The 21,709-nt window shown below is 45.5% G+C and overlaps 1 protein-coding gene across 2 annotated transcripts in view; it reads left to right on the forward strand.

The window, feature by feature from the left end:
* Nucleotides 1–21,709, forward strand: part of LOC137373877 (protein transport protein Sec24D-like) — a 282,185-nt gene that overhangs the window by 155,288 nt on the left and 105,188 nt on the right. For both annotated transcript variants that reach the window (XM_068039393.1, XM_068039404.1), the window contains exon 10: nt 13,450–13,565. In XM_068039393.1, the coding sequence (XP_067895494.1) occupies nt 13,450–13,565 (116 nt within the window). The remainder of the gene's footprint in view (nt 1–13,449; nt 13,566–21,709) is intronic.

A 21,709-nucleotide genomic window follows, 5' to 3' on the forward strand; every position in this document is an offset into this window, starting at 1 on the left:
CTGAAAAAATGTGACATTTCCACCGATTCGTGGGAATCTGTTGCCTGAGACCACCCAAAATGGAGAAGAAGCATCCACAATGGTGCCAGCCAGTTTGAACAACATCAATGTGCCCAGGCAGCGACCAAGCGCAAACAGCGGAAGGAGTGTTCGGAATTTTGAGCATCCTATTCACTCGCCTCATCAAACACCACCTGCCCCACCTGTGGCAGAGTTGTACAGATCCAGAATTAGACTTTTCAGTCACCTAAAGACCCACAACCCTGGAGTGGAAGAATGTCATCCTCATTCCCGAGGGACTGCCTAAGAAGAAGTTTTTACGTAGATAAGCAAAATTTATTAGCGACACTTAAGTTTCCTCTCAACCTGTTAGTTTGACAGGACTACACTCATACAACCTTACAGCTCTTTTGCAACTGCACTTGCATACCCATATGGAGCAGGGCACATCTATATGTAATTTAAAACTGGAACTATTGTCACTTGTGAAGGTGAGCCAACAGAGAAAACTTCCAACAAAACTTAGCTGCATGATGGATATTAATTTACTAACATAGATTCAGGAATCTAGGCATTTCTGTGTCACTTTATGTGCTCATTAAACTTCCAACAACTCAATGCTGTGGCCTTGGTTTTATCATGGGCAGGATCGGTGCATGGTGTGGCATGGGGGCTAGGCTGTACAACAAGCTTGCATGCTGAGGTCTGGAGAAATTTTAGCTGTTCGGCCTCACTTGCATATACAAATCAGACTCCCGCCCAAACCCGGTGGAAATTCCCATTCAGCCATCATGTTGCATCTCGATTGATGAATGTGGAAAAAAAAGCATAACTTATTTTTGTATTTGGGCAATGCAGCTTTACTGTAAACTTGCAAAAACTGTTAGTTAGTTGAAATCTTACAGTGTATGTGCAGCTTTGCCAAACTCATTCAGATCAGTGATAATTTTGTGTCACTGTGGTGTGATGCAGGCTTTCACCTATGATTTTATTTTATATATATGTATATGCAGCCAGGCGCTGCGCAAATGACTGCTGGCAACACCGATACAGTCATATTCAGCTGGCCTCCGACACCGGAAACATCAGAGGAATGTATGATGGCATTAAGAGAGCTTTTGGGCCAACCCTCAAATCTAAATGAGGGGACACAATCACTGACCAACGCAAGCAAATGTACCGCCGGGCGGAGCACTACCTAGAACTGTACTCCAGGGAAAATGGTGTCACTGAGGCCGCCTTCAATGCAGCCAAGTTTCTGCCAGTCATGGATGAGCTGGACGTACAGCCAACAAAATCGGAACTCAGTGATGCCATTGATTCTCTAGCCAGCGGAAAAGCCTCTGGGAAGGACGGCATTACCCCTGAAATAATCAAGAGTGCCAAGCCTGCTATACTTTCAGCACTCTACGAACTGCTTTGCCTGTGCTGGGATGAGGGAGCAGTACCACAGGACATACGCGATGCCAATATCATCACCCTCTATAAGAACAAGGGTGACCGCGGCGACTGCAACACCGACCGTGGAATCTCCCTACTCAGCATAGTGGGGAAAGTCTTCGCTCGAGTCACTTTAAACAGGCTCCAGAAGCTGGCTGAGCGTGTCTACCCGGAGGCACAGTGTGGCTTTCTAGCAGAAAGATCCATCATTGACATGCTGTTCTCCCTTCGCCAGCTACAGGAGAAATGCCGCGACAACAGATGCCCCTCTACGTTGCTTTCATTGATCTCACCAAAGCCTTTGACCTCGTCAGCAGACGTGGTCTCTTCAGACTACTAGAAAAGATCGGATGCCCACCAAAGCTACTAAGTATCATCACCTCATTCCATGACAATATAAAAGGCAGAATTCAGCATAGCGGCGCCTCATCAGACCCCTTTCCTATCCTGAGTGGCGTGAAACAGGGCTGTGTTCTTGCACCTACACTGTTTGGGATCTTCTTCTCCCTGTTGCTCTCACATGCGTTCAAGTCTTCAGTAGAAGGAATTTTCCTCCACACAAGATCAGATGGCAGGTTGTCCAACCTTGCCCGTCTAAGAGCAAAGACCAAAGTACGGAAAGTCCTCATCAGGGAACTCCTCTTTGCTGACGATGCTGCATTAACATCTCACACTGAAGTGTGTCTGCAGAGACTCATCGACAGGATTGCGGCTGCCTACAACGAATTTGGCCTAACCATCAGCCTCAAGAAAACGAACATCATGGGACAGGACGTCAGAAATGCTCCATCCATCAATAGCAGCGACCATGCTCTGGAAGTAGTTCAAGAGTTCATCTACCTAGGCTCAACTATCACCAGTAACCTGTCTCTCGGTGCAGAAATCAACAAGTGCATGGGAAAGGCTTCCACTGCTATGTCCAGACTGGCCAAGAGAGTGTGGGAAAATGGCGCACTGACACGCAACACAAAAGTCCGAGTGTATCACGCCTGTGTCCTCAGTACCTTGCTGTACGGCAACGAGGCCTGGTCAATGTATGTCAGCCAAGAGCGACGTCTCAATTCATTCCATCTTCGCTGCCTCCGGAGAATCCTTGGCATCAGCTGGCAGGACTCTATCTCCAACACAGAAGTCCTCGAGGCGGCCAACATCCCCAGCATATACACCCTACTGAGTCAGCGGCGCTTGAGGTGGCTTGGCCATGTGAGCCGCATGGAAAATGGCAGGATCCCCAAGGACACATTGTACAGTGAGCTCGTCACTGGTATCAGACCCACCGGCTGTCCATGTCTCCGCTTTAAAAACGTCTGCAAACGTGACATGAAGTCCTGTGACATTGATCACAAGTCGTGGGAGTCAGTTGCTCGTGATCGCCAGAGCTGGCGGGCAGCCATAAAGGCGGGGCTAAAGTGTGGTGAGTTGAAGAGACTTAGCAGTTGGCAGGAAAAAAGACAGGAGCGCAAGGGGAGAGCCCACTGTGTAACAGCCCCGACAAACAATTTTTTCTGCAGCACCTGTGGCCTTTATAGCCACTCCAGGTGCTGCTTCACAAACCACTGACCACCTCCAGGCGCTTCCCCATTGTCTCTCGAGACAAGGAGGCCAAAGAAGAAGATATGTATAGTATAAATATATATATACACTTTAAAATCACAACATGCAAAAAGAAGTTTGAATAAAGCACTGAAGTGGATTGAATTTTTTGTTGTGTTATTCCAACCATTCTTTAACCATCTGGTAGCAACTATCTAGATTTCCCAACAGATTTCCTTCATATGGCATTTAACTACCTCACTTTTCTACAATTTCTTCCTCATTGCAATTCTCACACTTATTGATATCTGCCAACTCACATTATTTTGATATTTCTCTCCCAGCTTCTGTACCCTCATCATATCTCTAATTATGCTACATCTTTATTCATAGTTCTGCCTGTTTCTAGCTCTCATTCTTGTTTTGCAATTTTTTTTGGCATTTATCATTATTCTTTAATTCTTATTTTCTCCTTTGCCTATGCCAAATGCCTTTCCTCACTGAGAGAATAGACTGGAGACCTATTTTTAGAGTACTGTTACCAGATGCATGATAATATAATTAGTTTTCAATTTTTTCTTCCCTTTATGGCCCCTGCATGATAATAGAGCTAAATCAGAAACTCACAATATGGATCCAAATATGTGGGTAACATGGAAGACGAATTTATAGAGTGCATCAGGGATTGTTTCTTAGAACAATACATTGCAGAACCTACCCGGGAACAGGCTGTTTTAGATTTGGTAATGTGTAATGAGGTAGGATTAATAAGAAATCTTGTAGTCAAGGATTCTCTAGGGGGAAGCGATCATAACATGGTAGAATTTCAAATTCAGTTTGAGGGTGAGCAACTCGAGTCGCAAACCAGCGTCCTCAACTTAAAATAGGGCAATTACAGAGGTATGAAGAAAGAGTTGCCTAAAGCGGGCTGAGAAAATAGATTAAAGGGAAAGTCAGTAGATGAGCAGTAGCAGACTTTAAGCAGATATTTCATAACACTCAGCAAACATTTATTCTGGTCAGAAAGAAGGACTTGATGAGAATGATGAACCAACCGTGGATAACAAAGGAAGTTAAGGAGAGTATCAAATCAAAAACAAAGGCGTAAAAAGCGGTGAAAGCTAGTGGTAGGCCAGAGGATTGGGAAGTTGTTAGAAACTAACAGTGGATGACTAAAAAACTAATAAAGAGGGAGAAAATTAATTATCAGAGTAAATTGGCAAGAAATATAAAAACAAACAGTAAGAGCTTCTACGAGTATATAAAAAGGAAGAGAGTAGCTAAAGTAAGTGTGGGATCCTTAGAGGATGAAACTGGGGAATTAATAACAGGGAACAGGGGAATGGCAGATCATTTAAATCAATATTTTGCATCGGTCTTCACGGTGGAGGACACTATAAACATCCCAACTATAATAGATGAGCAAGGTGTAAATGGGAGGGAGGAATTTGTAACAATCTCTATCACGAGGGAAAAGGTGCTTGACAAGCTGATGGGACTAAAGGCAAAAAAGTCACCAGGACCTGATGACCTGCATCCAAGGGTTTTAAAAGAAGTGGCTGCAGAGATAGGGGAGGCATTGGTCATAATATACCAAAACTCACTGGATTCCAGTAGGGTACCAGTGGATTGGAAAACCGTTAATGTGACGCCCATATTCAAGAAAGGAGGGAGACAGAAAGCAGGAAACTATAGACCAGTTAGCTGAACATCTGTCATTGGGAAAATGCTAGAATCCATTATTAAGGAAGAAATAGCAGGAAATATAGAAAAACATGTTGTTCAAGATGGCTCCTGGGCTGGAAGCTCCCTAGGAAGCTCCCTTGCTGTTCAACTCTATCCATGGCCATCTGCTCCCATCCCTAACGTTTTCTCCCCCAATCTGCCCTCTTAAACTGTTTACATTCCCCTGGCTCTTTAAATCAGTTCATTTTAGCCCTATCTAAAGGCTAACAGTTAGTTTAGTGTATGTTACCTGGGCCCACTGCCCTCCCCCAGCCACACCTGCTCTTTGTTTTCTCAATGAAATTGATCCGGATGAAACTGACGAGCACAGCTGCCGATACTTCAATCTCCGATCCTGCTGTCTTCACAGTCCAGAGTGTCTGCAGCCACGGCATGCGGTAAGTCCATTGAGGTGAAGAAGGAGCTGCGGGACCCGAGAGAAGTCCTGTGAAAAGGTGCCCCGAACACCCAAAACATCCACGAACGGCCCCCCCGGCCGCAACTTCAAAGCGCCCGCGGGAGATGGCTCGGAGAGCATCTGCAGCGCACTGTCGGCAATGCTGCATGCCTTTATTTAAACCACTGCAAAAAAAAAACCCTTAGCAAATGTAATCACCTCTAAGTCTGCCAAATGATGCTTCACCTCCCGAAGGACGTGGATGAGCTTTCCGGACGTCGATGGTGGGCACTGAGGAAATGGCTTATTACCTGCACCAGATTCCACCCCCCCTCCCCCCCCCTTTACCCCCCTTCCACCCCCCCCACTCCCGTCCCCTTCCCTGCTCCACCCTCTCAGCTCACCCCCTCACAACCCCGTCCCAGCCCGCCCCCCCTCGCACCATCTTCACCCCGCACCCCCTTCCCCTGCACCCCCCCCCACCCCCTCCCTCTACCCCTCCCCCTTGCATCCCCTCCTCCCACCGGCACCATCCTACACCTGTGTAGGGGCCCCAACAACCCCACTGCCTTGTAGGCGTCTCGGGAGAGACCAAGGCTAAGGGAGTAAACCCTAACAGAAAATCCGGAGCGGAACCCCGTAGGCGGTCATGTGTCACCTTTGGCATGTTTCCGGCAGTTCCTGCAGCCATACTGGTGCCAAACGTCGTGTCCTGCACTCCTTTGGACCCCACCAGAAAGGCCGAGAGGGGGGTTTTGACGACTGGGCAACTCTCAACCTCCATAAATTTGCCCAGGCATGCGCCATGGAGAGGTCACTCCATAGTTGCCTCACAGCGACTAAAACAACACGGAAGGCAGCAGTTACGGGTTATAAGTCCAGATAAATTGGCGTAGAAACTGGGCGCCACGGGTTGCCTTTGTCGGTGGGAGAGGTCATTGCACCTCACTGGACAGCTACCGCCCGCCTCAAACCGGGCAGCCCCCGGTCAATAAGGTTCTGTCCCGCCACAGTCTGCCTGCTTCAATGGGTGCTTGGAGCTCAGGGTCATTGCCCGAAAGGTGGACTGATACACCGCACCAAACAACATGAAAAAAGGAAAGAAGGTACCAGCCCTTCGCTTTGCAAGCTGGAACGTCAGAACTATGTGTCCTGGCCTGTCGGAAGACCTTACACAAATCAACGATTCTCGGAAGACCGCCATCATTAACAACGAGCTCAGTAGATTCAATGTGGACATTGCAGCACTTCAGGAGACTCGCTTCCCCGCGAGTGGCTCTCTAGCAGAGCAAGACTACACCTTCTTCTGGCAGGGCAGGGATCCTGAAGAACCAAGACAGCATGGAGTGGGCTTCGCCATCAGAAACTCCTTGCTCAGCATGATAGAGCCTCCCTCAAATGGCTCGGAACGCATACTGTCCATCCGACTGCTCACCACCTCTGGTCCAGTACACCTACTCAGCATCTATGCTCCAACACTCTGCTCCGCACCTGAAGCTAAAGACCAGTTCTATGAACAACTCCATAACATCATTAGCAGCATCCCCAACACCGAACACCTATTCCTGCTGGGGGACTTTAATGCCAGGGTTGGGGCCGACCATGACTCATGGCCCTCCTGCCTTGGGCGCTATGGCGTTGGAAGGATGAATGAGAACGGGCAGAGACTACTTGAGTTGTGTACCTATCATAACCTCTGCATCACCAACTCGTTCTTTCACACTAAACCCTGTCACCAGGTTTCATGGAGGCACCCAAGATCACGTCGTTGGCACCAGCTAGACCTCATTGTCACAAGGCGAGCCGCCTTAAACAGTGTTCAAATCACACGCAGCTTCCACAGTGCGGACTGCGACACCGACCACTCCCTGGTGTGCAGCACGGTTAGACTCAGACCAAAGAAGTTGCATCATTCCAAGCAGAAGGGCCACCCGCGCATCAACACGAGCAGAATTTCTCACCCACAGCTGTTACAAAAATTTCTAAATTCACTTGTAACAGCCCTTTAAAACACTCCCACAGGGGATGCTGAGACCAAGTGGGCCCACATCAGAGACGCCATCTATGAGTCAGCTTTGACCACCTACGGCAAAAGTGCGAAGAGAAATGCAGACTGGTTTCAATCTCATAATGAAGAGCTGGAACCTGTCATAGCCGCTAAGCGCATTGCACTTTTGAACTACAAGAAAGCCCCCAGCGATTTAACATCCGCAGCACTTAAAGCAGCCAGAAGTACTGCACAAAGAACAGCTAGGCGTTGCGCAAACGACTACTGGCAACACCTATGCAGTCATATTCAGCTGGCCTCAGACACCGGAAACATCAGAGGAATGTATGATGGCATGAAGAGAGCTCTTGGGCCAACCATCAAGAAGATTGCCCCCCTCAAATCTAAATCGGGGGACATAATCACTGACCAACGCAAACAGATGGACCGCTGGGTTGAGCACTACCTAGAACTGTACTCCAGGGAGAATGCTGTCACTGAGACTGCCCTCAATGCAGCCCAGCCTCTACCAGTCATGGATGAGCTGGACATACAGCCAACCAAATCGGAACTCAGTGATGCCATTGATTCCCTAGCCAGCGGAAAAGCCCCTGGGAAGGACAGCATTACCCCTGAAATAATCAAGAGTGCCAAGCCTGCTATACTCTCAGCACTGCATGAACTGCTATGCCTGTGCTGGGACGAGGGAGCAGTACCTCAGGACATGCGCGATGCCAACATCATCACCCTCTATAAAAACAAAGGTGACCGCGGTGACTGCAACAACTACCGTGGAATCTCCCTGCTCAGCATAGTGGGGAAAGTCTTTGCTTGAGTCGTTCTGAACAGGCTCCAGAAGCTGGCCGAGCGCGTCTACCCTGAGGCACAGTGGGGCTTTCGTGCAGAGAGATCGACTATTGACATGCTGTTCTCCCTTCGTCAGATACAGGAGAAATGCCGTGAACAACAGATGCCCCTCTACATTGCTTTCATTGATCTCACCAAAGCCTTTGACCTCGTCAGCAGACGTGGTCTCTTCAGACTACTAGAAAAGATCGGATGTCCACCAAAGCTACTAAGTATCATCACCTCATTCCATGACAATATGAAAGGCACAATTCAACATGGTGGCTCCTCATCAGAGCCCTTTCCTATCCTGAGTGGTGTGAAACAGGGCTGTGTTCTCGCACCCACACTTTTTGGGATTTTCTTCTCCCTGCTGCTTTCACATGCGTTCAAATCCTCTGAAGAAGGAATTTTCCTCCACACAAGATCAGGGGGCAGGTTGTTCAACCTTGCCCGTCTAAGAGCGAAGTCCAAAGTACGGAAAGTCCTCATCAGAGAACTCCTCTTTGCTGACGATGCTGCTTTAACATCTCACACTGAAGAATGCCTGCAGAGTCTCATTGACAGGTTTGCGTCTGCCTGCAATGAATTTGGCCTAACCATCAGCCTCAAGAAAACGAACATCATGGGGCAGGATGTCAGAAATGCTCCATCCATCAATATTGGCGACCACGCTCTGGAAGTGGTTCAAGAGTTCACCTGCCGAGGCTCAACTATCACCAGTAACCTGTCTCTAGATGCAGAAATCAACAAGCGCATGGGTAAGGCTTCCACTGCTATGTCCAGACTGGCCAAGAGAGTGTGGGAAAATGGCGCACTGACACGGAACACAAAAGTCCGAGTGTATCAGGCCTGTGTCCTCAGTACCTTGCTCTACGGCAGCGAGGCCTGGACAACGTATGCCAGCCAAGAGCGACGTCTCAATTCATTCCATCTTCGCTGCCTTCGGAGAATACTTGGCATCAGGTGGCAGGACTATATCTCCAACACAGAAGTCCTTGAAGCGGCCAACACCCCCAGCTTATACACACTACTGAGTCAGCGGCGCTTGAGATGGCTTGGCCATGTGAGCCGCATGGAAGATGGCAGGATCCCCAAAGACACATTGTACAGCGAGCTCGCCACTGGTATCAGACCCACCGGCCGTCCATGTCTCCGTTATAAAGACGTCTGCAAACGTGACATGAAATCGTGTGACATTGATCACAAGTCGTGGGAGTCAGTTGCCAGCATTCGCCAGAGCTGGCGGGCAGCCATAAAGACAGGGCTAAATTGTGGCGAGTCGAAGAGACTTAGTAGTTGGCAGGAAAAAAGACAGAGGCGCAAGGGGAGAGCCAACTGTGCAACAGCCCCAACAAACAAATTTCTCTGCAGCACCTGTGGAAGAGCCTGTCACTCCAGAATTGGCCTTTATAGCCACTCCAGGCGCTGCTTCACAAACCACTGACCACCTCCAGGCGCGTATCCATTGTCTCTCGAGATAAGGAGGCCCAAAGAAGAATGTGACGCCCATATTCAAGAAAGGAGGGAGACAGAAAGCAGGAAACTATAGACCAGTTAGCTGAACATCTGTCATTGGGAAAATGCTAGAATCCATTATTAAGGAAGAAATAGCAGGAAATATAGAAAAACATAATGCAATCAAACAGAGTCAACATGGTTTTATGAAAGGGAAATCATGTTTGACAAATTTGTTAGAGTTCTTTGAGGATATAACAAGCAGAGTGGATAAAGGAGAACCGGTAGATGTAGTGTATTTGGATTTTCAGAAGGCATTTGATAAGGTGCCACATAAAAGGTTGTTGCACAACATAAGAGCTCAGGGTATTGGGGGTAACGTGTTGGCATGGATTGAAGATTGGCTAACACACAGAAGGCAGAGAGTCGGGATTAATGGGTCTTTTTCAGGTTGGAAAGCCGTAACTAGTGGGGTCCCAGAAGGATCGGTCCTAGGGCCTCAACTATTTACTATCTATATTAATGACTTGGAGGAAGGGACACAGTGTAGTGTATCCAAATTTGCTGACGATACAAAAATAGGTGGGAAGGCATGTTATGATGAGGATGCAAAGAATCTACAAACGGATATAGATGGGTTAAGTGAGAGGGCAAAAACTTGGCAGATGGAGTTCAATGTGGTCAAGTGTGAGGTCATCCACTTTGGTAGGAAGAATAAAAAGGGAGATTATTATTTAGATGGAGAAAGACTACAAAATACTGCAGTATAGAGGGATCTGGGTGTTCATGTACATGAAACACAAAAAGTTAGCATGCAGGCACAGCAAGTAATTAGGAAGGCAAATGGAATTTTGACCTTTAATGCGAGGGGGTTAGAGTTTAAAAATAGGGAAGTCTTGTTACAAAAGTACAGGGTGTTGGTGAGGCCACACTTGGAGTACTGCGTACAGTTTTGGTCCCCGTATTTAAGGAAGGATAAACTTAGCATTGAAGGCAGTTCAGAAAAGGTTCATTAGGCTGATTCCTGAGGCGAAGGGGTTGACTTATCAAGAAAGGCTAAACAGGTTAGGTCTTTATTCATTGGATTTTAGAAGAATGAGAGGTGATCTTATTGAAACACATAAGATTCTAAAGGGGTTTGACAGGGTAGACATTGAAAATATGTTTCCACTGGTGCGGGAATCTCGAACTAGGAGACATAATTATAGAATAAGGAGTCACACATTTAAAACTGAGATGCAAAGGAATTTCTTTTCTCAGAGGGTGGTGAATCTATGGAATTCTCTACCTCAGAGAGTTGTGGAGGCTAGGTTACTAAATGTATTTAAGGAGGAGGTAGATAGATTTTTGAAAGCTCGGGGAGTCGAGGGTTATGCGGAGCAGACCCGAAAGAGGAGTTGAGGCCTGGGACAGATCAGCCATGATCTTATTTAATGGCGGGGCAGGCTTGAGGGGCTGAATGGCCTACTCCTGCTCCTATTTTTTATGTTCTTATGTGTTCTACAATTCTGTACCACATTGCTTTACATCTCTTCACATGGTGTGCATCATGGTTTCACTCACCAAAGAACTGTAGAGGTTTTTAACACAGGTGAAAGCCATTCAGACCATTATATTTGTGCTGTCTTGTGTTGGAGGAATCCAATACTAATCCCTCTACCCTGATCTTTCCCCTTGTATTTAACTGTGATTCAAATATTCAATCAATTTTCCGTTACAATTGCAGTAATTTCTGCTCTAGCCGCTCTTTGTTGCAAAGCTCCAGCAACACACTGCATAAAGAAATTTCTCCTAATATCTCTCCTCACTTTCTCAGTAATACATTGAAACTGATGACTAACTCCCCAACTGGAGGAAATAGTCATTAACAATTTACTGTAACAAAACTCTTCATTATTTTATAAACATCTATTAAATCTCCCTTTAGCCTTCTCTGCTGCAGCAGTTTTTGTGGAAAGGCAACAGCAGAATGATAGAGTGCTGCAATTTCTTTTCACTTGCTGGAATTCTTAAAGCCCCAGGGGATTATTGATTATATGCATGTGGCCAATTCAATAGCATTCATGAACTGCAAGAATTGCCACTCAATCAGTGTCTGGTTAGTGAGTGACCAGCAGTGCAGTATTTTAAAAGAAGGTGCTGTCCCAAATGACTGGTTACACCATGCCTTCAGGTTTCTTTTCTTCCAAAAAATCCAAAAGACCACAACAGCAATTGTTTGGAATAGTAAAGTTGAAGTTGATTTAGACTGAATGGTTGAATATTAAGATTAGAGTGGTTCACTACAGATGTAGTTTAGAGTTAAACCTCTACCTGGTGATATATCAATCAGCAATGCAAAGCAGGAGACTTGCATCAAAAATGGTATAAAATTGTTGCACGTTTGCGTTGTCATTTAGTGTTGCTGTAAATTCAGTGGGTATATTGGGTTGTCAGTGTAATGCCATATTTATCTCGATGAAAACATTCTGTTGGAGAGTCAGTTCCCTTAATGTTAAATCTGTTGTCGATGCAGCACAGGTACTACAACATTGCATTCACGACTTTTTCACCCTGATCAAGGATATACCCCAGTGTTGGTGGTTGTTGTTTTTACAGACTGGTGGCTTGAGAACTCAGTTGTCCCATTTCCAGAGTCATGATGGTAGCCCCAATGCCATTGCTGCCAGTAGTTGCAGGTCTTTATTTTTGCCACTGACCCCACAGCCGCAAGGCAAATTTACCTCCTGAGGAGGGTTTGTTTTTCGGCTGCGTTTGCTGACAATGCAACCACTAGGTGGTGCAGTACTGGCACATGCCCAAACCCCCTCAATGGCTGTAATTGCTGCCTCCATCCCACCCCCATCAGTATCCCTGTCCCTACTGCGAACACACTCCCTCCCGGGCCCATCTGCTTGCTGTTCATTCCCCGCCTCGCTGCTACCTCCCCTCAGCCATTCGCTCACCGCTTCCTCCCTCTCGGCTGCTCGCTCCCCACATCACCCATCGCCCACTCGCTGCACCCTCGGCAGTTCATTCCCCACTGCTTCTCTGAGTGACACGGTAGGGAACGATTGGCCAAGGGGGGCAGCATCAGGGTGTGAGTGCGGGGTAAGTGGTGGGGCGGGGATGGGTAGCAGCGAGTTCAGGAGCCAGTGGCTGAGGGGGGTGTGGAGAAGGAGCAATATGGGCAGCTGCGAGGCTGGGAGTCAGCAGCCGAGGGGGGTTGCGGGGAAGCAGCGAGGCCGGGAGCGAGCGGCCGGGGCGGGGAGCAGCTAGGCCGGGAGCCAGCGACTGGGGTTGAGGGTGGGCGGGGTGGGGTGGTGAGCAGCAAGGTGGGAAGTGAGTGGCTAAAACAGGGTACTGTTGGGGGGAAATGGAGGCAGCAATTGCAGCCGTTGAGGGAGGCAACGCTCAGACATTATTATGTCTGGCGTCATTGCAGGGTGGCGTCGGTGTGCGCAAGTACATATTCATACTGGCAAAGTGGCAAATGTTCGGACACACGGATGACATTGGTGATCACTCTGCACATGCTCTGTGTTGTCAGGAGACGCTCCATTGTTTTTATGTATTCTTGGGATATGTGTGACACTGGAGAGGGGGCATAAAGTGGCTATCCATGGTTGATCTGAAGCCATTAAGAGTCAACTACATGTTATGTTACAGGAGTCAATGTTTAGGTCAGACTAGGTAGGGTTGGCAGATTTTTTGTGGGGGACAGTGAGGAAGTGTATAAAAACCTGTCAAACACAGGTTCTCAAAGGATTGGAAATGTCAGAAGTGCCAAATTCTAAGAGTACCTAATAAACTCAGTGCTGGGTGCGTTGACCTTGCAATAAAGTCAGCTCATTGAGCTCATAAATTAACCAGCACCATTATATTTCAACAATTGCTCTTCACCATTGTGTATTTATTTGTCCCTGTTATAAATTCACAGAAAATACATTTTTCAGATGCAGAAAAAGTATATATTGAAAGCTATAGGTGCAATCTGACACCAGATATGTTAATTGCTTGCTCTTAATGTGCTTTTTTTTGAAGATATTTTTAATGTTTTCGATATCTTGTTTTCCCTCTTCAGTCCCTCCATTTTACTTTCAACATTTGGACCACATGGGTAGACGGTTGGATCACTATGACAAGCCAGAGTTGTCTCTTGGATCCTATGAATTTATGGCTACTTTAGATTACTGCAAAGTAAGTATTTCTGGTATGTGAGTCAACATCCCACATTGAATAACTCTCTGGAGCATGACACCCACTTCCAGCCAATATGTTCAGAAAGTTTTTTTTTCAAATGACCAACCAACTGCTTCTTCTGGGGGATTATATTATTGACTGAAAGTGTTGTTGTGGACAATTGACATGAATAAGTGCAGATCAACAATGATCTAATTGAAGAAGGGTCTGAAGAAGGGTCACTGACCCGAAACGTTAACTCTGCTTCTCTTTCCACAGATGCTGCTAGACCTGCTGAGTGATTCCAGCATTTCTTGTTTTTGTTCGTTATTTTTAATAGCCTTCTTTGGTCTTAGTTGTTTGGTACTGTTTTTGTTACTAAGCTGAACATATGCTGCTTTTAACCAACATTTCCTGCTTTTTCAGGTTAAACATTTTTTTTGTGGCGAGCATGCATCACATGTAAATTGCTAAGCACTTAATAATGGATTTATTTTGGCTTGATGTATTGTTTGCATTGGGTGATTATGAGGGACAACAAAAGCTTAATTTCCTCGGCTTGGCTTCCCCCCCATTCCCACATCCCACCTGCCTTCATCAACCCTCCTCTCCCTCTCGCCAATAGTTTACTAAGAACGTGTCACAAAACTGAACAGAAGCTCAGCCAGTGTCGAGACATCTTCTCACTCTCCTGCCCCCCACCCCAACAAATGGCAAGAATAAATGTTTAATTTCATTTACCTATTTTATAACAGTCTTTTTTTTTGTTTTCATTTCCAGTGAGCCTCAGACAGAGTTAAGTCTTTCTTTCCTACTTCAAGGAGTTCCATTTGTAAATTAGTCGATACATCCTAACTTGGGCTGTGCGTGCTAAGTAATATGAAGTCAAACGTTTAAAGATGGAACTTAGAACTGCTGGATTTAGGAGAAATTGTCTGTTGGTTCTTTTTAAGCAACAGAATATCTACTGGTGCAACAATGATATATTGAAGCTAAACATATCTACCAATGAAGGCAGATTTGTTCTGTGACATTTTTATTGTAATTATAGGTATATTAGCATTGCAGTTCATTAAAAATATAAAGTGTTACGACCAGGTGAGAAAGAGGTCTAGGGTTCCCTTTCAGCCTTCACCTGATCTTACTGTAATAGGTTTTAAGTTTAAACACACAGTTTTTAGCTCCCTCTTGGTGAATCCTTGTTCACTGCTTTCCAATTATAAGGCAAAGAAACCAGCACAAACAGGCTTTCTCAGGTTCAAAGAAGAAAAGTTGAAGTTTATTGACCTTAAACTCTAATTCGATTAATGCTTAAGCTGCGCCCTAAGCTAGCATGCATACGCGATATACGCATGCAAATAGAAACAGAAAAGAGCAGAAGAAAAATAAAGTGGAAAAGTTTGAGGCAATATCTGAAGAGTTGTTGTTATGGTTCTTCAAGCTCACTGTAGAGCCCTTGATTGTAGGTAGATCTTGCTTTTTGTTAGGGCCCAGTATTCTTCTTAAACCTTGTTCGCTGTAGGAGACTTTTCTCTCTTGGGGTTCATATGTCTTCAGTGGATTTGGAGTTCCATGAGAAAGAGATGGGAGCAGACAGGCAGACAGGAGGTCTTCTTCAGTCCAGGAGCATTCTGCTTTCTGCAGGGTCTGCACAATTCAGAAAAAACCCAGACTGCCAAGCAGGTTAGTCATGTAACTAACTGGTTTGACCACGTCTGTTTGTGGATTGTATTGGAGCAGGAGATAGCTCCTTTGTTCCAAGCACTGTCTGTCAATATGCAAAAATGTCTTTCCAGCCAGGGCCTGGCAACCCCTTGCCACAGGCTTCTCTTCTTCCCAGCAACAATTTGAAATTGAATGTCCATGTGGCAAAATTAATGTGCCTCATTCTTGGCAGGTGGAGGCCTGCATGACAAATGTCTTTATTTTCCTGCTGAATTAAACATTTTGGGGGCTAAGTTGGATAGCCCCCGAAAACAGGTGCAGGGATCGCAATACAGAATTACCCCGTACCCATTTGATGTCATGCAGGCAGCTCGGTATCTTTGTGTTGCCTGCTCATTGTAATGATTTCTGTATGCAGCCAGCACTAGCCCTGCTGTTGATTAGCTGCATGCATCAGCAGGGAACCAAGTATCTTTCGTGCTCAGCACTACTTACAGGGAAAGTACATTGTGGCTGGAGCAAGTACTGGGAGTCCTTTGTGAGTTGAAGATGACCTTTGAAAGAAAGAACAATAGCTGAACATGGAAGAGAGTGGGCAGCCTGGTTTTCCAACACCAATCTGGAGATCTTGGTGGAGGTGGTGAAAAGGAGGAGAGACATCCTGTATCTGTAAGGGAGGGAGGAGGCCCTGAGCCACAAGTTGAAAAGGCAATGGGAGCAGATAGCCGCAAAGGTCAATGCCAGGATTGCAGCCCTAAGGACCTAGATGCAGCACCACAAGATGTTTAATGCCCTCACGCAAGTTGTCAAGGTCAGTGAATGCATCTTCAAATGCAATCAACTGCACCACTGGCCTCAGCCACTGCTGAATTCACCACACCCTCATCACTGATCTACCAGCAATCTCTGAATCAAGTGTCATACCAAACATGCATATGCTTCATCTCACCCACTGAGCACTGCTGCAAACCTCACACCCACATCTCACAGCTTGCGCACACTACCAGCTAGTCAAACATGGCAGGTACATCACCAAATATATTGCAAGTACTTTGCTTGACACATTTTCCTCTCTCTTGCAGGAGAAGGTAGCATACAGCCTGAGGCAGCATGAGTAAACTGAATGGGGAGAAGTTTACCTACTTGCTCAAACTCCCATGGAGGAGACAATGTAGCCCATTATCAGAAGGGCCATCGCTGAGGCCCTGGCCAATGATGGGGCTGAATCCGTTGAAGATGATGCTATCCTACCTAATCCTCCCTCTTATGTCCCACTTTTCCGTCAGCCCACAATCTCTTCTGACTTCCAAAACTTCCAAGGTGCAAATGGCATAAGGATGAATCTCTTACTTTCCCCCCGCCCTTCATCACAACCTTATCCTGTGCCTTTTTCCCTTAAGGTACCCAAGAAGTGGCCTAGCAGTGGAGGAGGACCATGAAAAGAGTAATGATGAAGACACACCATCACTTGATTTCATACCTGCAGCCGCCAGCTTGGAACCTGACATTGTGGGCAATCTTAGAGCAACGGTGCTTAACCTTTCTGCTTCTGAGGCACCCTCCCATGTTACAAAAATTCCACTGACCCCCAACACACACATTGTTCTGTATAAAAATCCGTTATACAATTTTATATACATATATATATATATATATATATATATATAATTATTTTTGCTTTACTTGCCCAATGTGAAACTTGCTGCTGCTGAGCAACAGATCTAATTTCTTGCCCCAATATTTAAACCTAATGTCAGATGGCTTCCCTCCCAAATTAAAGTGCATTTTTAAAAAGTCTTCAATCGCACAAATACTAATGATGAAGTAACATTTCATAATCTGGCTCTGACTTTTACAGATCAGATATATAAAATTCTTCTCCCCAACACCACATACTGATCCCTAACCGAGCTCCCTCTCACACCTGACTGTCACCATGAGGCAGAGCCAGCTCCAGGAAACAACGTCAGGTGATTGACACCCTCATAGCCAGTACCTTCACCTCCCCTGCGCCATGGTTGATTGGTCGTGCAACAGTCTCCATCCGGTTGAACTCCTGTTGTGACACAAACATCATTAATGGTATTAAATGCCTTTTCACGTCGTCTAGATGTTTTAAAGCTCTTCACAGAGTGCAGTGACTCTAGGTGGGAAAATTCACTCAGACAAATGTACATATTTCTTTTACATAGTGAGCAATGAATTTATTGGTACAAGTTGCATTTTCTTCCACACTTTTTCTGGTTATTTTTGACAGACCCCTTGAGACCACCTTACAGACACTGAGAGGGCCAAGGAGCTGCAGTTGAGAACCCCTTTCTTAGAGGATATCATAGAAACAAGATCTGCATGTGATGAGACATGGGCAAGGTTGCATGAGTTCTGCTGCAGAAGACTCGGATGAGGATTTTAATGGACCAGACTACAGAAGAAGGCTGATGGGTGTACACAACAAAGTGCTCCGTGCAATGGGAAGCCTGACAAAACGTTTATAGTCAATGTCAAGGAGCATGGAGGAGTCTAACACTGATTTGGCACAAAGCTTTGCACAGAGCTTGGAGCCCATCCTTTCCAGCATGGTCAACTCCATCAACATACTTGTGCACCCAACCATGATGCAGCTTGATGGCCAATGTCTCAACTGCCATTGCAACATAAGTAGCTTCCACCAAAGGTCTGAGTGCTGCATTGGAAGCTCAGACTGAAGTCATGCAAGGTCAGCTAGCTGTTATGCAAGTTCAGAATGATCTCATGCAATTCTCAGACAGTTGCATCATGGCTGCAGATACCAGTCTTCAGAGGGGCTTGCAGGGTGGCGTAGCAGTACAGCAGTCTGTCCTATAACAAATCACTAGGATTACTGAGCCGCAAACCCACAGGACTGGCAGTGGCTCCATGGAGCAAGAGCTTGCTATGGTCTGTCAGGATGACTGCATTTATTCTCCCACCTCTACCACTTTACCAGTGCCCTTGCTGTGGCCTGTCAGCCAGCTAGCCCAGACTACTGCTACCCATGCTGAGATAGCACTGTCTTCAACAATCTAAAGCTGGGTCTTCAAGTTTAGTCACTGTTGTAATGTAGGAAACATGGCAGCCAATTTGCACACAGCAAACTCCCACAAACAGCATTGTGATAATGACTGGATAATCTGATTTTTGTGACGTTGACTGTGGGATAAATATTGGCCAAGACCCCAAGGAGAATGCCCCAGGCTCTTCTTTGATATCGTGCCATGGAATCTTTTACATTCACCTGAGCAGGCAGATGGAGCTTCAGTTAAACACCTCATCTGAAAGACAGCACCTCCAATAGTGTAGCACTCCCTCAGTACTGCACTGGAGTGTTAGCCCTGATTTTTGTGCTCAAGCCCTGGAGTGGGACTTGAATCCAGAACCTTGTGACTCAGAGGCAAGAGTGCTACCAATTGAGCCACGGCTGAAGTTATCTCTTGTTGATTAGAGAGCCTTTAATGGCTTTCCTAACGCAACAGTGGACGGCGCACTGTGAGATGTTGCAAATATCTACAGCTCCAGTCTAAAAGAAACCAGACGCATAAAGGTTCATCGCCACAGTCACCTTCACAGCCACTGGCAATGCGGTCCTTGCCCTGCTCTAAGATTGTTGTTGTGGTTGCAGCAGCTGGCACATTTCAATGAGGACCACTTGGCGAAGCATTGACATCTGAAGCATTACTTGTCACTGAGGTTCAGGTTGGAGAATTGCTACTGCTGAGAGCACCTTCTGCCTCCTCCTCCATCTTCTAGCTGCTTGTCCTGTTCTGGGTGAGCTCTGCTCATTCTCCCAGTCATGCTCGATTTCAGGAGCAAGGCCTACTAGTGCATACATGTTCGGCAGCAACTGGTTTGTGCAGAAGCTTTTAATTCAGCAAAATGTCCTTCAGCACCTACCACACTACTGACTGTAGACCTTTGCAACCTGAAACAACTATGGAAAGCACCAAAACCACGTAGAATTGTAGCAACAATCAGAAGAAATCAATGTGCAACTAGAAATATAGAATGCCGACAGCACAGAAGGAGGCCATTCGGCCTGTCAGGTCCACGCTGACTCTCTGCAAGAGCAATTCAGTTAGTCTCACTCACCTGCCTTTCTCCATAACCCTGCATTTTTCTTTTATGTTCAGGTGCTTATCCGATTTCCTTTTGAAGGCCACAATTGAATCTGCCTCCACCCCCCTTTCAGGCAGTGCATTCCAGATCCTAACCACTCGCTGCATTAAAAAAAGGTTTCTCATGTCGCCTTTGGTTCTTTTACCAATCACCTTAAATCTGTGTCCTCTGGTTCTCGAGCCTCTGCCAAAGAGAACATTTTCTCTCTCTCTACTCTGTCTAGACCCCTTAAGATTTTAAACACCTGCATAAAATCTCCTCTCAACCTTCTCTTTAGGAGAACAAACCAGCTTCCGCAATCTATCCACATAACTGAAGTCTTTTATCCCTGGAACCATTCTGGGAAATCTTTTCTGCACCCTCTCTAAAGCCTTCACATCCTTCCTAAAGTACGGTGCAGAGAACCAGTGTTTTATAAAGGTTCATCATAGCTTCCTTGCTTTGTACTCTGTGTCTTGACTTATAAGGCTGGAGATCCCTTATCCCTTTTTAACCACTTTCTCAACCAGCCCTGCCACCTTCAACAATTTGAGTGCATAAACCCCAGATCTCTCTGTTCCTGCGCCCAATTAAGAATTGTACTCTTTAGTTTATTTGCCTCTCCTCGGTCTTCCTACCAAAATGTTATCACTTCACATTTTTTTGCATTAAGTTTCATCTGCCTCTTGTCTGCCCATTCCACCAGCCTGTCTATGCCCTGTTGAAGTCGATCACTATCCTCTTCACAGTTTCACAGTTCACAATACTTCCAAGTTTTGTGTCATCTGCAAAATTTGAAATTGGGCTCTGTACAATATCTAAGTAATTAATATATATCAAGAAAAACAGTGGTCCCAGCACCGACCCCTGGAGAACCCTACTGTATACCTTCCTCTACTCCAAAAACAACCATTTACCACTGTTTTCTGTTTCCTGTCACTCAGCCAACCATTATGACTGAGGCTGGAGGAGTGCACTGTCTTTCTCTAGTTCCACTTCTCCACAGGTCACAACATATATTTAAATGTTTTACCCAATTACCGATATGGCCAATTATATACTCTATTTTTAGTTTCAGATTAAAATCCACCAACCAGGTTTCTTTAATAAACAACAAAATTATTAATTTATTATAAAGCAAGACTTATTCAAAAAAAGATGCAAAGCTTATGAACACATAGGTTCAAATATTAAAGATCCCTTCTAAATTAACCCAGCACAAATGCGCACAGAGAAAAAACAAAGAAGTTTTCTCTGCAGAGATTCACTCTACAAAAAAAGACAAAAAAAACTTTGACCAATTACTTGTTAATTCTTGAAGAAAAAAAGAGTAAGATATGGAATGATCTCCGTGGTCTCTTTAGTCTGGCATCCAGATAACACACTGGGATCTTTTTGGAGCAGTTCCTTTCAGGCGACGTCGAGGATTAGTCTGACAGGCTTTCCAGGAGAATCACTGCATCAGGGGTTTCAGCTATCACACTGGATTCTCAGGGTTTCTCAAAGAGGTGGAAAAAGTATTAGCTGGTGGCTTCTCTCTTAGCAGGCCTACCCCCAACTGACTCAAAACAATATCCAAGATCGAAACCAACTCTTGACCACCATTAATCTTGACATGTCACTTCTCTGTAAAAAACTCCTATAGACATCAAGGCTCCTGCTGTTTACGTAGATATATGACTTCCAGTAAGGATTTGTTTTTCAACAAAGTCCCAAGTCTTTCCAGTGACCATTTAAAAAAAAAACCAAACCCAGCATTTATGAAATCTCTTCAGTCTTTCAAAAGAATACATTTCCACCAATTTTAAACATGGGTCCTCAAAAAATATTTAAAAATTGAAGCACTTTTATAACACAGTTTTGTATCCATGGTGCCACTGTCCCTTTTATCCCATGGGCCTCAACTTTTCTGACAAGCCTATTATGTGGCATTTTATCAAATGCCTTTAGGAAGTCCATATACACCACATCAACAATGTTACACTCATCAGCCATCTTTGTTACCTTATCAAAAAACTAACTAAGTTAGTTAAACATGATTTACCTTCAACAAATCCATGCTGACTTTCTTTAATTAATCCACCCTTGTCTAAGTGACTGTTAATTTTGTCCTGGATTATCATTTCCAAAAGCTTTCCCACCACTGAGGTTAAACTGACTGGCCTGATGTTGCTGGGTTTATCCTTACACCCTTTTTTGAACAAAGGTGTAACATTTGCAATTCTCCTGTTCTCTGGCACATCCCCTATATCTAAGCAGGATTGGAAGATTATGCCCAGTACCTCTGCAACATCCATTCGTACTTCCCTCAGCATCCTCGGATGCGTCCTGTCTGGTCCTGGTGAATTATCAACTTTAAGTACAGCCAGCCTTTCTAATACCTCCTC

The sequence above is a fragment of the Heterodontus francisci genome, chromosome 1, assembly GCF_036365525.1.
Source record: "Heterodontus francisci isolate sHetFra1 chromosome 1, sHetFra1.hap1, whole genome shotgun sequence".
In the NCBI taxonomy this organism is placed as follows: Eukaryota; Metazoa; Chordata; class Chondrichthyes; order Heterodontiformes; family Heterodontidae; genus Heterodontus; species Heterodontus francisci.